Source organism: Chiloscyllium plagiosum, unplaced genomic scaffold (assembly GCF_037043375.1).
Source record: "Chiloscyllium plagiosum isolate Xiang-an unplaced genomic scaffold, Cpla_swu_hap1 HiC_scaffold_2, whole genome shotgun sequence".
NCBI lineage: Eukaryota > Metazoa > Chordata > Chondrichthyes > Orectolobiformes > Hemiscylliidae > Chiloscyllium > Chiloscyllium plagiosum.
This window is the reverse complement of record NW_028270140.1, coordinates 69432183-69452223: the sequence shown is the minus strand read 5'-3', so window position 1 is coordinate 69452223 and position 20041 is coordinate 69432183. Positions and strand designations below refer to the sequence as shown.

The following is a 20041-nucleotide window of genomic DNA, read 5'->3' as shown; positions in this document are numbered from 1 at the left end:
TATCTCTTTCAGATAATGTCGAGACCCTGCAATCTGGTCTAGATATTCCAAAATCCGAATAATAGAGGTCCTCTGTATTAGTCTGTTGCGGTCATTAAATGATTTTCCATGTTAGGCATATAATTCCTGTGTCTGAGATTTGGAAACTTTTATTAAACAATTTGATTGTAGAGTCAGGGTTGAACCAGATTCTTTGATATATCCTAAGATGAATCAATAGTTTGATCACCAACCACTTAAAACAGCCAAGATTCTGACTGGCCTAGTGCAAAGAGTAAAAACAAGGACTGCAGATGCTGGAAATCAGTCTAGATTAGAGTGGTGCTGGAAAAGCACAGCAGGTCAGGCAGCAGAGGAGCAGGAAAATAGACGTTTCGGGCAAAAGCCCTTTATCAGGAATAGGAGGCAGGGTGCATGCAGAGTGCACAGATAGGACACCAATATTAGCGACTGCTGAACATTTGCCAATATTCATCCTGTACCCAAATCCCTTTGCACTCTTGTAGTAAGGAAAATGTCCCAAGTTGATTTTTTCCAAACACTTCAAACATATTCAGTAATCCACTACAGTTGCTTATACTGAATTGCTGCTCTGCATTTACCCCTCAAACAAATTCATTGTACTTCGAAGGATAGGTCAGTTCCATTATTCACTTGGGTCACTTCTCAACCACAAACCCTCTATTCCAGAACTGGAAGTCATATACTGTTCACGACTGTATTAATTACTTCAAAACAGACTGGATTGGAATTGCAACCAAACAATGACAGAAAAAGAAATTACCTTCAGATCCAGGCCAGCAGTTCCACAGCACAATGGTGACCCTAGTTTTAACCCATTACCAGAACCTTACTGTAATTTATCAAGCAGTTGCATGAAGTTAACAAATTTTATCTCTTGGCAGTTCAATTACAACACCAGACTAGTTCAGGTTTCTATATTGGATAATCTAGTTCACATATGGTTCAGCTATTTGATTACTCCAGACATCTGATACAGCAGTAACAATTTGCATAGGTTACAATGAAATGCTTAAATGATCTCAGTGGAGACATTTTAATAGTTCTGAGCAAACTAGGATAACATTTAATATTAGAGCAATCAGTGGAAGACAATTCTTGTGAGCTTAAGCAATTCTAGCTATCATTCCAAATAAAAATGGCTGAGGGATCCATCCAGTTGCATTGCCAACTTTTGAGTCAACTTTTGCTCACTGTTGATCTTCTCAGCTAGCAAAAGTATGAGGAGCAAGTCATCCTCAAGCAAAATACACAAGTTTAGTTTACCTAGTTTATTTTAAAAACCATAAAATGTTCCTTACAAAACAAGATTGCATTCTGCACATTTACTGAATGGATCTGGCACATTTAAACTACCAGTACTATTGTCCATAAACAGTGTACATCTTAATGTTACCATATTACAGGAAAATACAATAAACCACTGAAACATTCAGAACAAAACATAAAACCCAGAATCCACTGTCACTGTTGGAAAATTCAAACTGTCTAAGCTGTGCTAAGGTTCACTAATTAAAACATGACAAATGATGAAAAGCAGAATATGATCTATGCTCCCAGTGTGATCTATGTAAGCAGGAATGTTGGCTCTTCAAACAAAAAGCAGTGACAAAAAAGCAGTGATGTATTCCTTCAATCTTCTCCGCTTTTTTGTTTTACAAGAACTCCCCAGAGTACTGCCTCACACTGTGAAAGGAAAGTACAGAATTAGATGGAGAGTTGATACTGTTAAAATTCAGAAAATTAAGACAAGCCCAAGTTTACTTTGACCCATACCATACCCTTATTAAAATGGCCAAAACAAAAGCCAAACCTCCAACCCTTAAGTTTATATTAAGAAACTCAAGAATTTTACTACTACAGGGATTAACTCAGGTTGCCTAAATGTGGTCAGGACATTTTCCAACACCGTTCAATATATATAAAACTGTGCTTTCAAATCATGCAATTAAAGCAATTCACTAGTGCTGGGTCGAAAGTTTGATATTCTGAACTTGAAGGAAATCTTTGCCTTCAGAGGTTATCAGCAACATTGCACACCCAATTGTGCATAAATTCAATTTCCCAAACTGACCCTTTCCACCACCAAAACAAAACCGTTCCCACTACCAAACTGACCTTATCTCGTGTGGAGCTGCGGTATCTGAACGCACGGGTCAGCTTAAGGGCGCAAAGCGGCTGCTGTAGCTGCACTGGGGAGAAACCAGGTAAAAAAAAAATAAACTAATTTGACCAAACATTTTTTTTTCAAATCAATGTTCGGGTGCGAGTGCAGATCAATTCGACCCAGCACTAAAATTTCAGTTAACCAAAGCTTGTTTATGAAACAGTTCAGCGCAGCACAGGAATTATAATTTAAGATGACAGAAAATGGTAGTTTGCTGTTGAAGCTTAATTAGTTACTGGAAGTAAAGATTGAACAGAACTTTCTGGAGAGATATAATCTGCGCTATATGGTAGACTGTGATTTGTTGTCAATCCAACTGTCAAACAACAAAATCACTAGTCTTCCACACAGAACCAGACCACAATCCAAAGTTGACTGACCTTCTATATTTGGTTATTAGAATTAATGAAATTTTATTATACAACTGAAATTTACTACTCAAAGGCATTTTTAAAAAGACATTTAAACAGCAGATACCATTTGTTGAATTTAGTTGGCAGTGTATAAACTAAGCTTGAAAGTCAGATGATTTCAATGGTGAAAACTTAATGAATGGTGCTTAAGTCTTATCTCAGCCCAGCAAAGACAGGATAGAAAGAGGAAGTCAATTTAGTTGCTAAACAAATCAAGCACCCTTTATTACTACTTGCCTGTTCTGCAGCAGATACTGTGCATTCTGGATCTGGTCCTGTGTGCCTGTAATGGTGATTATGCGATCCTCAGAGCCTTCAAGAGGTTCATCGATCTTAATGGATGCTCCAGACTCATGACGAATTTGTTTAATTCTCTGACCTCCTTTACCGATTATAGAACCAGCCAGCTGTTACATTTAAAAAAAATTGGTTGATGCATATAACATACAACTTATTTCTCAGCCCTGCAGGAACTTGATACATAATCATTATCTCTATGTTATCAATATACGCGACATTTGGAATAAATTGCACTAGGAAATTAGAACTAAATTTGACAAGTTAAAAAGTGGATGCCACAGAATACTGGAAGTGAATTTGGATAATCACTTTTAGGCAAGACCTAATCTGATTAAGATCCTTTGATATGCAGGGGCTTGGTAATGAATTTAAATACAAACTTACATCTTTAGGGATTGTGACTTGTGTAGTAATGATTGGCCCTCCCAAATCTCCATATCCACCACGGCCGCCTGAAAACCAAATTATGGAAATCAATTAACCAAATTTAACTGAAATAATCCAGTTAATAAATTTGAATAGAACAAAGTAAACTCACCATATCCAGAACCACCCTGCACATGAGGATATTTTGGTGGGTGTTGGGGAGGACAAAAGAAAGTACATTAGAATAAAGACACTTATTTATAAATTAGTCCCAAATTTAAACATTACCATAAATAGCATACAAAAAAAAGTGAAGTAGAACGACAACAAGTTATTTAATTGCAGTGAATGGGCAAAGAAAAGCAAGCCGAACAGAAATTCAGCAGTAGTAGTTTGCAATAAGCCATTCCATTTAAATTCATTTTAAGAGGTGAGGGTTTCTATTCCAATAGGCAAGCAGCTGCAAAATAACCTTCAGAAGGTTTCAAGTTTTACCCAATGTCATCAGGCAGAGAAGAATGCTACTTATATGCACAAGTTAAAGCTCATATAAGGAAGACATATTTTCAGAAGAAATTAAGACTCACCATTCCATCATAGCGATCATTCATTCTGTTCCTGCCATAGAGAGTACGGTCACTACAATGAAATAGGAGCTATTTGTAATCACAGTAACTGCCCCAAATCCAGACTACTTTGGTAAGTCAGGATGGTACAGCCTGTTGTCCAAACAATATAGCAAACATGAATTAACTATTTTTGAATTATATTTAACTTGTTTCCAGCAAGTTGTTTAAATTGTTCCATAGTGATACAATGTATCAACAATAAAAATGTTTGCTGTTTGCAATGGCTTTACTGAAGCCCTTTATACAATTACATCAAATTAAATCAGACCAACATATTTCAAAACAGACATTGCAATCTGGCATGCAAGTAATAAACAAATACTATATGCACTGGTAGAAAATAAATGACAACCCCAAAGGATTGCTTTTCTGATTGGTGCTGCCAGCAGTAACACCAAGCTTACCCTCTAGGTGGAGGTGGGGGAGGGAGAATACGGCCACCTCTACCACCTCTTGCAGTACGGGGCAGAGGTGGTGGGCCCCTGCGCGTTGGTGGGCTCATGTCATCATAAGCATCTCTTCTGGGTGGGGGCATTGGACGGCCTCTGCCCCCAATTCCCATGGGAACCCTACGCTCATATCCAGGAGAGGGAGGATGGGGCCCACCCCTGCCACGCATCTGAAACGGAACTGGACGTCTTCCTCGGTCATCAAACATCATTGTAAAACCACCATAATCATAGGTTTCATCGTAGAAATTTGGATCATATGGCTGTGCACGTCCCTTGACGGGAGACTGGAGACAAAGAAAACCATGTATCACTTGCAGGAAATCTCAATATTAGAATGAAATGTTAATCTTCAATAAATCAAAACCTGATTGACTTAAAGAAAATAATCAATACCATTCCAGTAGTAATTTCTTAAACTAGCAGACAAGAATTTAACACCAATCTTTAAAATTTAACACCAAGCTTTAACAGACAAGAATTTAACACCAAGCTTTAAAATTTACCAATTTTCCATCTTTACAAAAGACATGTAAAACAACATCAGTAAAACAATTCTTTCATGGAAGAGTAAGAATGCCAACCTCTGCCAATAGTCCCATAATAATCTTGATGCACTCAACCACTCTGTCTGGCTTCCCGCCAAGCAGAACGACCCTATCCGTTGAATGAGGACAACACTCCTGGAACAGTTTAATAGTTGTCTGTGTGGTCTAGAATCGAGGGGAAAAAAGTTGGCTTACAAAATATTAAAAAGTTTAGACAATGAAATGTAAATTCACCACTTTTACATACAGCAGAATTTCAGAGCACCACTACGTACTCCACCACTATGTCCCCTAGTAACTATAGAATTGAAGTATCAGTTCTGAGGAATTGCAAAGTTCAAGTATTGAGAATCTGCCACATCAAGACAGCCTCAAAACCAATAGCATATGATTACTGCTCAGACCAAATTCCAGACAGGAATTTGAGATACGCAGAAAATACCAGTGGACTTCAGAAGCACATAGATAATGTAATCTTACTGGTTACCAAATACTTTGTTCATTGGCATAATCAAAACTAAAATCTTTCACAAGACAGGTAATACAACCTACCTCTCTCAGCTCCTTTATTTTTACTCCCTTGACACCAATGATGCTCCCAGCTTGGCTTTGGTGAACAAGCATTCTTAGTTCACAGTCAAAATCCTTTCCTTTATAGTGTTGATACTGTAAGGTCAAAAGTTGAACAGAAGCATAAAATTCTTGAACTGGTATCCAGGTTTCCTACATTTGACTTTGAAGCTGAGTTGTAGACTGATAATGTAACTCAATTGTTACAATTGCAAGGCTACATCTCATTTACATTGTAAATTGCTAAATAAAGAACACAACTCACCTCTTCCAAAGTTGGGATGATCTTCGATAATATATCTCCAATAGTTTCAATATCCGCATTTATACTCAATATGCTGCCAAATTTTTTTAAACCATTGACAATTTAAAGGAGAAGAAAGGAAACAAAATCAGTGAGTAAGCCATTCATAGCATTCTGAAACAATGTAACATTAACTCAGTACATACATTAACAATTAAATTTAAAATAAGTATTTAGTAACCCCCATTATAAATATTTACTAATAAACATGCAAATTTAAACTAATTAACATTTCAAATTAAGACAGCTTTGGAAAATGGATAACTGGAAGGGCTCAGATTAAGTGGGCAAGAAAAACGACGTATAGCTGAGAGCAGAAAAGTGGAAAAAAAAATCATTCCTCCCCACCACCAGCAATTTGAGAAACCCCTGGAAATAGATTAGCAATTTTGGCACACCTTTTCATAGGCAAAAGCAGAAAAATGTGAGTATCATGGAGTACAGCATTAAAAGAAGTGTTTGACAAATTTGGAGAAAAGGTTAAGAAACTAGTTGTGGTAACAGCACTACTATGCCCCTGCAGGAAATCAAATTAAAAAAAGAAAAAAAAAACACAATGAGACAGAACAAATGAAAGTGAAAGGAATGGTGACAAGTTAGATTGTAAGACTATGAATGTGGGGAGCAAGATGTACAAGGATAGTGCAAGAAAGACAGATTTAACAAATGATTTAAAATGCAGCAAATATGCAACACTTGAAGCTGTGCTCCTTCCATTAAAATGAATTAGTGGATTGCTCTGGGTGGGCAACTCACGTAATAAAGACCAGCCACAAAAGACTTAATGGGGAAAATAGACAGAAAATAACTCAAACAGTACACTTTCTATAAGGGACTACTAATTAATAACAACAAATTCAGGTTATATAGATACAATTCCTTGTTCTAATCAGGCAGTGAGTCATAAACTGTTGGGACATACCGCTCGGGGCCACTGCTGTCTGGGACTGATACACTGGCATTGTACTGCATTGGTCACAAAGGCGTTCGTGGTTGTTGGCATTGGGCAAGGGCATTCAGTGAAGTTCAGGTATTGGTGCCCATTGGCATTTGAGCACATTATGGGCATAGCCAACCAGGGTATTCAGATGGGCGTTCAAGGGGCAGATGGGTCAACGTCATGATGGGCAACGCAGGGAACATGTCGATCCAGTACAAGGGCAACGGAGATAAATGGCCAAAAAAACAAGGAGAGGGAAGAGGGGGGAAAAGGAGTAAATTTTAATTGAATGATATTAAAAAATCTATTCTCATCACTCTATATATCCTCTGTACAGACTTCTGAAGACTCTATACAACGAGACACTTCATAATTATAATTTTAGAACAAAGTTACTTTAAACAGTATTTCGCCTCATAATAAGGGAAATAAATACAAAATCACTAAATGAAGTTAACATTAAACCTACTCTTCTACAGGGCATCTATTTATGCTGACTAATACAAAAATTACAATTCTGTTCAGCTTCATTTTTTCTCAAAACATTCCCTCCCATCTTTGGAAACATTGTTAACACTGTTCTATACCCAATTTCATATCAAGTATTCTTCTTTACATAAAGCAGTCTTTGTCCTTCACGTACATCTGTATAGCTGTTGAAGTAAGAACAGATGGACATCTTTTAAAAAAAAAATAAGTTCTGACTTTGGGAAACTCTGGATTACACTAGCCACCTGCAATGTTTCTCCATTTAATACTGTAGTTCACAAATAGGATAAGCTGTAATCAAGGATTGTTACAGATATGGACACCTTAAAAGACAACTATGAAACTTAAAACTGCATCCTAGTTATATAAAGCGTTTAATGATATCCCCTCAGAGCTAGCCCAGCTATAAAACTTCAGAAAAATAATGATTAAACAATATTACAAAAGGCTCTGTCCTCCCAGAACAGTATAATTAACTCATTTTAAAATGTTCATAGCTTCACGGACTGACTATCTAGCAGTATATTCACAACACAGACTGCAAAATTTCAGTTATGACAATTACAAACTTACTGAAAAGTTATTGATTTAATCACTAGATCAACACATTTTAACCTACACTATAGATGTATACTCACGTCTGTACGCAATGACTTGATATTTTTGCCACCTTTTCCAATTACTGCTCCAGCATTCTTAAAAAGAAAATCACAAGTTAAATTCCAAATAGCTTTCACTACATCTTTATGCATTCAAAAAGTAGTTATGCATCCTCGTGTTCTACTGAATAAAAAACTAAGTTTGCCAGTGCTTGAAACTAGAAATTTCTCACCTTGCTCTGCAACAGAAGCCGTAGTTCCACACACTGATCATTATTCCGAGACCTCTTAAAGGCTTGCTCTCCATCATGGTCCTCAGCGGGACGTTTGCCTGAAAGTTTTGCGTGTTTTTTTTTAAAATATCAAGCTTCATGTAAACATTTTTGGCACACTAAGTCTAACATCAAATACTGGCAATTGTGCTTCATTTGCACCCTGGCTGGTACAATTTGTTAACATTTAGTTAAGAGTATGCTTAGAACAGTATAATCTACAAGTCTTACACATTGCTTTACTGTCTCACTTACCTTCCACACATCATAACAGCTATGTTCAACAATCCAACCTAGAAAATGCATACTCCAACATCACTTGCAATTTGTTCTCATTGATACAATTGTTACATTATCTGCTGAATCAAGTCAAAATTTAATGATTTAAACTTTTCTAATTAAATATGACATTTGCACTCTGTCTACATAGAATTCTAGTCACTGGATCAGAATTTAGTGTAGAACACTAGACAGCAATTGTTCACCTGTGGAGAGGAGTCATTTTTACTGCAAACCATTGTGCACAAGAAAATTAGCTGTCAGCTTTGCGGGTGCTGATTGGCCAACATTTGCAATACTTAACCTTCAGCACGATACATCACTTCCGATAAAAACAAAAATAAACAAACAAAGTCAGCCAAGGGAGAAGATTGTTTGAGGAGATGAATTTATAAAAAAAGATGGGTAAAACAGATTTCAAAAGTAAAATGAGCCCTGTAAGACACGTTAGGACGGGTAACATTACTGAAATGCATGTGTAATGTAAATAGTGAGTCAGATTCTGAAAATGGTGGCGTGCATAGAAAGACAAGACCAAAGAGGTTGGGGATCCAGAGGACAACAGAATGATCAATGTTGATGCATAATAATACTCAAGCTACCAGCGAGTGTAACTACCCATCGGAACACTGGATGCAACATATGTTGCAGTCTGAAAGACATACATTGGAAAGACTTGGATGAAGGTAGGGCACAGAGCAACGATGTGAGGTGCAAACTGACCAAATTGGAAAAGAGGTTAAATCGTCTGTTCAGAAATCAGAAAAACATTCTAACTCATCTTTTAAAAAGGTTCACACTATGCAACTTTCTACTATGCACATGGAGTCAATATTCCCAGACTTTTGAATTTATTCAAAACTGTTAAATACTACTTAAGGAAAACAATTAAATGGAAATAAATCAAGCAAACAAATCAGTGCTATAAATCTTATGACAATATCAATACAAGAAATGCAAAAAAGGCAAACATACAAGAACCAGGGCTAAGACTACTACCGTTGGTCTCTGGGCTGTTATATTTGATGTCTTGCTGATCAGTTTCCATTTTAGGTATCAAGTACTGCGAATAATACGCAAAACTTGTTATGCAGCTAGTCTGTAAGACAAAATTTTCCACAAATTGTTAAATACTCATTTGCTAAACTGACCAATAATCAATACAAAACAGAAAAGTACTATTGTTTATATTAGTCAGTCAATGATTAATTTCAATTGGAATAAACCAAGATGACAAGTTCACTCAGAACTAAAAAGGAGAATTTTTAGATATTCCATTCATTCTGAACAGATCACTTCAAACAAATGACTGAAGGCTTGTAACCTGTGATGTGCCAGAAGGGGTGTTGTGCCCACTGCTTTTTGTCATTTATTAAAGTCATTTGGATATAAACACAGGCAGTACAGATAATAAGTTTGCAAATTATACCAAAATTGGAGGTGCAGTGGATAGCGAAGATTACCTCAGATGGGATCTTGATCAGATGGAATTTAATTTAGATAAATGTGAGGTGTTGCATTTTGGAAAGGCAAACCAGAGCAGGACTTATACACGTAATGATGAGGTTGCTGAACAAAGACTTTAGAATGCAGTTTCTTCTTTCCTTGAAAAAAAGTGAAGTCCCTGTAGACAGGACATTGAACGGTGTTCAGTATGCCATTTTAGTCAGAGCAGAGAGATTGGAGGTCATGTTGCAGCTGTACAGGACACTGGTTGGACCACATTTGGAATATGGTGTGCAATTCTGGTCTCCCTCCTATTGGAAGGAAGTTGCAAGGGTTCAGAAAAGGTTCACAAGGATGTTGCCAGGGTTGGAGGATTTGAGCTATAGGGAGAGTGGGTCTATTTTCCCTGGAACATCAGAAGCTGCAGGGTGACCTTAGAGTTTATAATATCACGAAGGAGCATGGATATGTCTTTTCTCTGGGTGGGGGAAGTGAGTCCAGAACTGGAGAGGAAAAATGTAAAATGGGACCTAACGAGGCAAATTTTTCACAAAGGGTGGTGCATGAATGGAATGAACTGCCAGAGGAAGTGGAGGAGGCTGGCACAAATACAACATTTAAAAGGCATCTAGATGGGTATACGAATAGGAAGGGTTGAGGGGGATATGGGCCAAGTGCTGGCAAGTGGGACTAGATTAGGTTAGGACATCTGGTCGGCATGGGCAAGGTCTGTTTCTGTGCTGTGCATCTATACGAGTCTACATACAACGAATCCACCTAGCCTTCCTGCACAAGACATTAGCGGCAATAGATATTTAATCGCTCGCCGAACCTATATAATTACAAATCTTTTCATTACATGATAGTAACACTACATGGCAATCACCTGATTATGTTTATCATCAAGACTCATGATTGCTTAATCCACAGTATTCAATTTCACACTAAGTATTACTTTACTTTAATTCAGTGATATATGCTTTGGATCAGCTATGGGGCAGCATGGTAGCCTCACAGCACCACAGTCCCAGGTTAGATTCACACCTCGGGTGACTGTGTCGAGTTTGCATATCCTCTGGGTGCTCCAGTTTCCTCCCACAATCCAAAAATGTGCAGATTAGGTGAACTGGCTATGCTAATTTGCCCACAGTGTTAGGTGCATTAGTCAGGGGTAAATATTGGTTTGGGGGAATGGGTCTGGATGGGTTACTCTTCAGTGGGTCGGTGTGGACTTGTTGGGCTGAAGGCCCTGTTTCCATACTGTAGGGAATCTAATCTAAAAAAATCTAATCACAGTTAGATATTATTAGAAACTCTGCAAATCTGACAACACCTGTTGAGAGAAAGTGTGAATACTTCAGAAACCAATTGGTAGAATCATGTGGGTTACATGCTGTCATAATGAAAAAAAAACACAGTTGGGACACGACAGAACATTGCCCGGCTTCTTCCGGAGGCTCACTGAAGATGTTACCTATGGTGACGAGATGTCTGAAAACGAACCTTCCAGCTCAGCAAGCAAGCCTACTTTCAAAAAACTATGCAATGGCACTGATGAAAATGTTTACCCAGAGTGTAAATGCCAAATGAAAAAAAAATCAATACAAATGCAAAAACATGAAAAGCAAGATTCAAACTCAAAAAATAAAATGGAAAGATGCTCGAAAAGAACTTAAGAGTTAACAGTATTGAATTCAGAAGACAAGCTGCTGTTCAAGCTCATAAAGGAGGTTCATCGAAGATTGGAGCAAGCTACGGACAAAAGTATGTAGGCCATGTGATGCAGTGAATTCAAAACAGCATGAAACAGGTCACCCCAATTTACAAACCACACTGAGCAGGAAGCATCCCGTATATGAATCGAGTGAAAGTAAACCAATACTTCACCTAAATCGTTGGTAGGCACTTGGGCCATTAATAAAACTTCAGGTTACCTATAAGTGATGGGCATGGAAAGGGCACAAGTCATTGGAGTAGACAATAAGATATCATGCATGAAAACAGCTCTTTTACAACGCTGAAAAGAATGGGGAAGACCTTGTTTAGTGGAGGAGGCTGATTATGCAGATAGCCTGCAAGACAAAACAAGATAACAGGGTAAAGATTTGAGACCATGGGGCAACTTTATGTCTTCCAGAGTGGGTGGAGGATATATGGAACTAGCTGCTAAAGGAAGTGGCAGAGGCAGGTACCATTACGGTATTTAAAAGTCATTGACAGCTACATATCGGAAAATATTAGAGGAATAAGGGCCAAACAAAGGTAAGTGGTACCATGTCAGTTTAGGAAAACTAGTTAGCAGGGCCAAGTTGGGTTGGTAGAGTTGTACAGCTTGGAAGTATACCAACGACAATCTAAATCAACATCACATCAGGATGGATATAAAGACAAAAACCAGGAAGGGCGGAGCCTTCTCAGATGGCAGGGTGACAGGTAGTTCAGATAGCTTTGGGAGTTGGCAATCTGACTGCAAATTAGCAGACAGGTCATCCCCTAATGGAGGCAAAGATTCAATAATGTTTACTAAAATACAACTGCAGAACGTAAAAAAGGAGATGGAAAACAAGCAAATTCTGGATTAAAATAAGAAATTGCACTGAAATAAACATGACTACAACTTGCACAAGAATCTTAAAGCTAGCATGCAGGTTCAGCAAGTGATTAGGAAGGCAAGTGAAATTCTCAGTTTATTGTAAAAGGAGTAGAATAAAGGATAGGCGCTTTGCTCGAGTTGTGTGGTCTTAGTGAGATGTCATTTTAATTATGATTGCTACATTTGCAAGAGTATAATTAGTTTAGCAGCATAGGAAAAAAAATTGGAATTCTAAAATCCCAACAGTGCAGATTCTGCCCATCAAGTCTGTACTGATTCTCCAAACAGCACCCCATGCAGACCCACAGCATATCCCTGTATGGTTTTACAATGGTTAACGTCTTAAACTGCACAACTCCAGATACTGTGAGACACTTTTTGGCATGGCCAATCCACTTAACCTGCACTCCTTTGGACTGTGGGATGAAAAAGTGAGGGCTGCAGATGCTGGAGATCACAGCTGAAAATGTGTTGCTGGAAAAGCGCAGGTCAGGCAGCATCCAAGGATCAGGAGAATCGACGTTTCGGGCATAAGCCCTTCTTCAGGAATGAGGACTGTGGGAGGAAAGCTGATTTACTTGGTTAATTTGTGGGATGAAGGCCTGAAGTTATGTTAATGATGTGGGACCATTGGGTGTTTAGAAGACCGAAGGCATTACAGTTATTGAAAACAGCAGACAGCCACAAACAGATACCAAGACTGGAATTGGGATAAGTATTCAATGCAAAGTCACTAGCTAGCACTAAATGGTAAGTGTTACTACTAACACAATTGGAGTGTGGGGTCTAAGCTTTCTTCCAGAATTTTCCTTAATTTAGTTCCTTGGTAAACACATCTGTCAAAGACATGCAATAAACTAGGACAGCCAAGTTGGTTTTAAGACCTGCTGTATATTACCTCTGCATTTTTAAGTAAATGCCACTTGGGAACTTAAATGTCTCATGATATATATGAATTTTCTCCCTACCTAAAGCAAAAAGTGGAATTAGACAATTTTTGCTTCTTTGGAATTAAACAAAACGTTCTGATAGGAACGACTAACCCATCTCAACTCGTTAATTCCGGATGAAGGGCTTTTGCCCGAAACATGTTACTGCTCCTCGGATGCTGTCTGAATTGCTGTACTCTTCCAGCATCACTAATTCAGGATCTGGTTTCCAGCATCTGTAGTCATTGTTTTTTTACCAATTTGACAGAAAAGATTGCTAATCCAGAATACAGAATGTTTCAAAATGAAGACCACAGCCTTAAAAACATATCAGGTAGCTCCTGACACGTTCTGGAATATATACCTAGCAACCATTTATTGTTGAAAAAGCGCCTATGTTACCGCAATGATTTGACCGTCTTGAGAGGGGCAACACAAAACATCAAAAACTAACTACGAACCCAAACTTTGATGCTAAAAATTGTCTTAGGACGTTGGGCTTGAGGCACATTTCGGCATCTTCAAAATATGAAATTCATTACATCATGTACGGCCCAGGGCATAAAATTTAATCCCCTAAACATAAAGCAACACGTGGGCGAAACAAAAAAAGCGCGTGTCGGATGAAATCCGGCCACTCGAGCGCCATCGTGATGCAAATGGAGCGGGATTATCTCAGAACCTGTAACATATAAGGATGGTAATTATTAAACAACAGCGGCAAAGTAACGGCCTATCTCGCCAGGCGTTTTACACTAACACGTGGTCAACAATATTTCATACAAGAAACTGTCTCCACCATTTCGGCTGCAAATAATTCGATCGGCGTCGGCGATCTGTGCTCAATAAAACTCACTGCAAAGGATAACCTCAAAATGGCCGATGTAATGAGACAGCGAAACGTGCTAAGGACCACGGACCGTATCTACTGAACTACGGCCTGATCCGCTGTCCAACTGGCGGCGGTGACGGATCCCATCGCGCACCCTACCCATCTGTTCGGGCGGGGGGGGGGGGGGTTGCGGCAAACCTAAACTATCTCCAGGACCCCCAGACATTCCGACAACAACCGTCCCTAAAATGGCGGCGCAGTTCGAGCTCGAGGCGCTCACGATCGATTGCCTCTTCCTTTTGAGCCGGGGGGAGGAAGAGACAAGAAGGATGAAACCCGCCGCCATTTACCCCGTGACTCGACAAAGAGTCCGAGACGACAAACAACGGCATTAGAGAATAAGGCCGCAAACAGCCACACTAACCAGGCCCGTAATATGGGGAGATTTCACATCGTGTCGGACAATTTGAGAAAAAAATACTTTGTTCGATTCGGAAAGGAAAAAAAAACTTCAATTTTTGCTTTCATGCGGCATTCCGAATGTTTTAACAAAATCAAGACACTGATCAAGTAAAATGTCTACCACATCCACCCACAATGTCCACGCTAACGACGAACATGAGCCTCCGAATAATCGCATTCCTTTAAAAGAAAACGCGAGCGCTTATCTATTTATGACTATGCGCATTTTTTTTTCAGAAAAGCAGAACTCAATCAAGCGTATTCCGATGTTAAGTTGAATACCTTACCAAAGCTAAAGGCTGCGAACAGAATCGAAGCTCAGCTTTCAGGACGAGCCAAACAAAATGGATCGTTCTGGTGTGGCACTGACTGCTTTACCCACAAGCCCCAGCGGCGATTGGCCCCGCCCTAGACCGCGGTCCTGGGCTCTGATTGGTGCAGAAGCAGCACCGCCTTACAGCCTAGTGACGTACCCGAAGACACTTCTCATTGCGATTGGTCAATGCGCCTGTTAATCAAGCCGGTTGGCGGCCACCCCATTGTCGGTTAAAATATAAAATTATATCAGACACGTCATGTAAACGGTCCCCCCCAAGTCTTTCAAGTTATAAGCCTTCAAGCCTGTTTTTTAAAAATCACGATCGCATAATAAATATAGTTTCCTATAGTTTTTTTTAATATATTTCTATGTTGTGGCAAACAGATCATGAAACGACGACGAAGACGATGAAGAACATTGAGACATCGCGAGATGTGGATGCGCGGGCGCGGGGGCGGGAGAGTAAATTCTGGAAAAAATGCAGTAGGTGTCACTGGAAGAGGAAAGTGGGGGAGAGGATTCGTTTAAATATAGACGCTCCAAAATTGGAGGGCTGCATTAATATAGGTTGAGTATTGATTGTCAAAACAGAAAAAGCTTTGGTCCAAATGTTTTTTATTTGGTAGGCCTTTGATGGATTCGAGTTCCAATCGGTTTGCTCGCACTGTGGGTTTCCACACTTGCAATAGTAGCAGTAGTTTCTAAAAGCATAGAATAAGTTAACTTTATTTAACTGTCGCATTTTTTAAAACGTGCATTAAATTATCTTCCGTTTGGATCTCTATCCTTAGGCCAGAAAACAGGTGGAAATAGTTCTAGGTGGTCAGGAAACATTTGGAAAAGAGGTAACTTATCAGTTCGGTTACTTTTTATTTGGACCCTTCAGAGTTTTCCCCCTACGCATAAGTTGGTTGATTTGTTGAATGTTTCCAGCATTTTTCCGTTTTTACTTTTATTTTTTGGCCTTTCTCACATAAGGGCCTTACTGTCTTAAAACTGTGGATGTTGAAATACATTGATTTGAAATTGATTACAGTCCATCTTTATTGTTTGACATCAAACATTATACGTGCAGAAAGTTAAAATGGAAACCATGCTGAATGCATTACAGTTTGGTACTAACGGAACTAAATGTGCTGTTGCCAGGTTCGGAGATGACAAAAATAGGTAGGAAGGCAAATAGTGGTGATAATAGAGTACTACGGAGGGATACAAATAAGTTAATTAAGGAGGCAAACATTTGGCAGATTGAATATACTGTGGGAAAATACATTCAAATTGAAGAAAGTTTAGCAAGGGAGCATGCATTTTTAAAAAACTAGCGTCCAAGCTGGGTGCATAATAGAGTAGACAAATGGAATGTTGGTCTTTTATTTCAAAGAGAATGTAGAATCAAAGTTGGGACGTCAGAGTTGAGGATTTTTTTCTTTGGTGACAAATTTCTGGAATTCTTTAGTGCAGAAGACTGTTGAAGCTGAATTGTTAAATATATTTGAGGCTAACATTGACTATTTTAGTTATTATAAATCTATGGTTATGGGGGAAAGGCAGGAAAATGCATTCAAGGATTATTATCAGTCATGATGTAGGAGCGTTGGTCATTTGACCCATTGACACTGGTCTGTGGCTGACCAAGAATGTCAAAAATGAAATTTTGGTAACATTTTTTTAAATTAAGCCATTGCTGGGTTAGGTCTGTATTTATTATCCATCTCTAATTAGAAACTTATAGCTGGTAGAGAGCTAGTTTCTTGAGCTGCTGGGAGTTTTTGGGTGTAGGCATACCCAGAGTGTTGTTAAGAGAGTTTCACGGTTTTGAGAACAGAGTTCCAAATTAAGACGGCGTGACTTGGATGTGAACTTGGAGTGGTGTTTCCATTCATCTGCTAGCCTTGTCTTAGGAGGTTGTAGAGGCCGTGAGTTTGGAAAATGCCAATCTACGTGTTCAGTAGAACCTTGGCAAGTTAATGCTGTGCATCTTGTAGATGTTGCACGTGACTGCCACTGTGTTATGGTGTTGAATGAGCTGAATATTGAAGATTGTGGATGGATTACCAGGATGGTGTTGAGCTTCTTGTGTTGGAGCTATACCTATGTGAAATATTCCATCACACTCCTGATTTGGTCCCTTTTAAGAGGTTGAGTAACCATTCGTGAGACAGGAGGTGAACTTATTACAGCAGAATTCCTTGTCTGAGCTCCCTTGCCACCACAATATGTGTACATATGGCTTATTGATTTCAGTTTCTAGTCAATGATAAATCCCATTTATGCAGCTCTCTAGGTGACTGAGCATTGGCTTTACGAAGGATTCTTAAAATTTGTTTCTGAAATGCAGTTGCAGGATAGTCTTACTTTGAAGCCCTAATTACCTTTTTAAGAAGTTGGTAGACTATGTGACACTGGACTAGATCACTATTAGATCGTTGGACTAATGATCCAGGGATGATGAAGGAGTGATGAAATAATGTGTGACTTGGAGGGGAAATTGCAGATGGTCGGATACCCTTGTGTCTGCCATCCTTATTTCTGTAGGCTGTAGAGGTTGTCTTGCCAAATGTTTGATTGAAAAACAAGTAAATATGAAGAGGGCATAAAAATATACCTAATAGACAAAACAAAGCAAATATCTTGTGTTCTTTTTAGGTTTGATTATGACATTCAAGCTCATTAAATGAAATTTAGAAAACAAAAATGATTTCTGCACGAATTGAAACTTGGTTGGAAGCAACATGGCATCTCAAAGTTCCGTCACACTGGCTTCAAGCGTGTGTAGAATGGATTCACCAAGAGAACCAAGGTATTACTTTAACACAGGCCCAGATCAACAAACAAGTTTTTGAGCAATGGCTTCTTACTGATCTCCGAGATCTGGAGTATCCAATTTTGCCAGATGGAATTTCTGAAATGAAGAAATGTGACCTCAATGGATTTTACTGCTTGCAGATTGATTCATTAATTGATGTCAGCCAAGCAGCATATAGTCAGCTGCAAAAAATCCGGGGAAAGGACACCACTAACGAACAAGTGACATCAACACAAATATCCCAAAGATCTTGGGAAGCAAAACCAACCCGAATGTTGATGCTGCAATTAACGGATGGAGTCCAGGAGCTCCAAGGAATGGAATATAAGCCTATTCCTGCTCTCCATAGTGGCCTTTCACCAGGCACAAAAATCTTGTTATTGGGTAATATTGCTTGTCGATTAGGAGTTCTGCTTCTTAAGCCTGAAAATATAAGGATGTTGGGAGGCGAAGTGGAGTCTCTTATGGAAGAAAACTCCCAAGACAGACTACTTGCAAGGTTAATTGGAGAATCGTATGATACTGCTGTAACTAGAGTGAGTAACAATCAAAATACAACTGAAAGGACTAATGGGATGCCTCAGCTCTTGGAACCTTCAGATGATGAGCTTTTGGCTGGTTTTGATGAAGATGATCTGCTTTTAGAGTCCAGAATGGATTCTGAAAGTGGATATTGTAGTAGAATTGGTACAATGAGCTGCATTTCCAATTGCACACAGCCTTTAAGCAGCAGATGGCAAAGTATGAACTCCCAGATTCCAGAAATGTCCAGAGAATTTCAAAGCGAAAATAGAGAATTATTATTAGATTGTAATGATGAAGACTTTGATGAGTTTCCCTTGGATGAATTTGATGATTTGTTTGTGCAGGGTGAACTGAATGCAGAAACTGAACCTGATAGAGCAATGAGCCAATCCCCAACATCTCTCAAGTCCTTAGTCGAAGAGCCACAGAGAAATAACATAAAGCATGTTGCAGAAGCAGCAGATGACAGACCCGGTCCATGCCAAGAGCAAAATGTAAAAGCTGCTGATAATACTTCTGGATCTCAATTACAAAGCCAAGCTAAACATCTTAAAAGTGGCATACATACTGAAAATGCAGGTCCAGGTTCCATGCTAAGTGATCGTAATTCCATGAAAAAGACGGGCATTCCTTCTGTAGAAGGAACAAATAATACAAGTGTTCTCGCTATGGAACTGAGAAAGAAGCAGCGTAGCTCATTAACGCTGAATGAGTCCTTTGACAGAAGGCCAAAGAACGATTCAGTACTTGGCAATCTGTGCACCTCGTCTGGAGTAATTTCAGGTTCCTTCGGCAGTGGAGACAATTTTCATAATGATGGTGCAGAAATAAGCAATATGAATGGAAGAACGTTCAACAATCCGTTTGTGAGTTTGAATTCTCCACCGTTTACATATCTAAACATTCTGTTGGATAAGAAACCTGATATAATAACTGTGGTACAAATCAAAGGGTTCATTGTTACCTTACTAGACAAACTCACAAGTAATGGTGGACAGTGGAATATTAAAGCTAGAATATCAGATGGTACTGCCTATATGGATGTGGAACTTGGTGATAACATTTTGAGAAGCTTGATTGGGTTCTCAGTAGCAGAAATGAGAAACTCCATAAAATGCTCTAATCAACAGCAAAAGGTAACTGCGGGATTACAAAAGTGCCAGCAGGAGTTGGTGGACCTTTGTTGCCTAATGACTATTGAATTTAACCCAACCTTAACTACTCGAGTTTTGGCTTTCCATGAAGTAACTCTAGAAGACCTGCAGAATTTAGAATACCGGGTACATTCGAGGGGAAAAAAAACTAATTAAATAATTAAGCAACTGGAGTTTGAGATTTGTTTTCTGTATGCTCTTGCATTACAGACTTCAAGGATAATTTTAATCATATTAATACATATGCTTGTGTTTAACTTGTGAAATTTGACTTCTGAAAAATAAACAGTTCTTAAAAAGGTTTTAATTTTTTAATTTGTTAGCGTTCAAACAGCTAGAATTTACTTTATTGTTTGTTCTTTGCCTCAGCAGTCATGAAGAAACGAGAATGCATTTTAACTACTGAGGTTTAGGTATTCAACTTTTTCAGGAAGATGCAGAATCTATTTGTATTGAGATATCTACTATAAATTGTTGATGGGGTAGAATAATTTATTTTTGTCACAGAGCAAGCGGGCTTCTTTTGTTAACTGTCAGTTTACCATTTATGTTTGCATTGTGACATGATTTCACAGTGAATATTGATCATCATAACTCTGGAATTGAATACTTTTGAATAATGTTACTGT

At 38.7% G+C, this 20041-nt stretch overlaps 2 protein-coding genes across 11 annotated transcripts; one reads left to right on the top strand and one right to left on the bottom strand.

Moving 5' to 3' along the window:
• Positions 1-922: 922 nt before the first annotated feature.
• Positions 923-15033, bottom strand: hnrnpk (heterogeneous nuclear ribonucleoprotein K). 7 transcript variants are annotated; one of them, XM_043685832.2, is made up of 15 exons: positions 14896-15033; positions 9322-9445; positions 8029-8126; positions 7835-7891; positions 6690-6733; positions 5729-5801; positions 5446-5559; positions 4930-5058; positions 4301-4632; positions 3855-3906; positions 3440-3455; positions 3286-3353; positions 2839-3008; positions 2140-2213; positions 923-1707 (listed from the first exon to the last, which is right to left on the bottom strand). In XM_043685832.2, the coding sequence occupies exons 2-14, from the start codon at positions 9392-9394 to the stop codon at positions 2183-2185; spliced, it is 1257 nt and encodes a 418-aa protein (XP_043541767.1). In that variant the 5' UTR covers positions 9395-9445; positions 14896-15033; the 3' UTR covers positions 923-1707; positions 2140-2182. The 7 variants fall into 7 exon arrangements, with proteins under 7 accessions (XP_043541767.1, XP_087853723.1, XP_087853732.1 ...); XM_087997597.1 differs by having other exon boundaries at positions 5446-5569; positions 5730-5801; XM_087997606.1 differs by having other exon boundaries at positions 2140-2208; positions 5446-5569; positions 5730-5801.
• A 170-nt stretch (positions 15034-15203) lies between these two features.
• On the top strand, positions 15204-19713 carry rmi1 (RMI1, RecQ mediated genome instability 1, homolog (S. cerevisiae)). Of its 4 annotated transcripts, none has more exons than XM_043685826.2 (3): positions 15204-15410; positions 15719-15772; positions 17574-19713. In XM_043685826.2, the coding sequence occupies exon 3, from the start codon at positions 17622-17624 to the stop codon at positions 19566-19568; it is 1947 nt and encodes a 648-aa protein (XP_043541761.1). In that variant the 5' UTR covers positions 15204-15410; positions 15719-15772; positions 17574-17621; the 3' UTR covers positions 19569-19713. The 4 variants fall into 4 exon arrangements, with proteins under 4 accessions (XP_043541761.1, XP_043541759.1, XP_043541763.1 ...); XM_043685824.2 differs by having other exon boundaries at positions 15204-15494; XM_043685828.2 differs by lacking the exon at positions 15719-15772.
• The last annotated feature ends 328 nt before the right edge of the window (positions 19714-20041 follow it).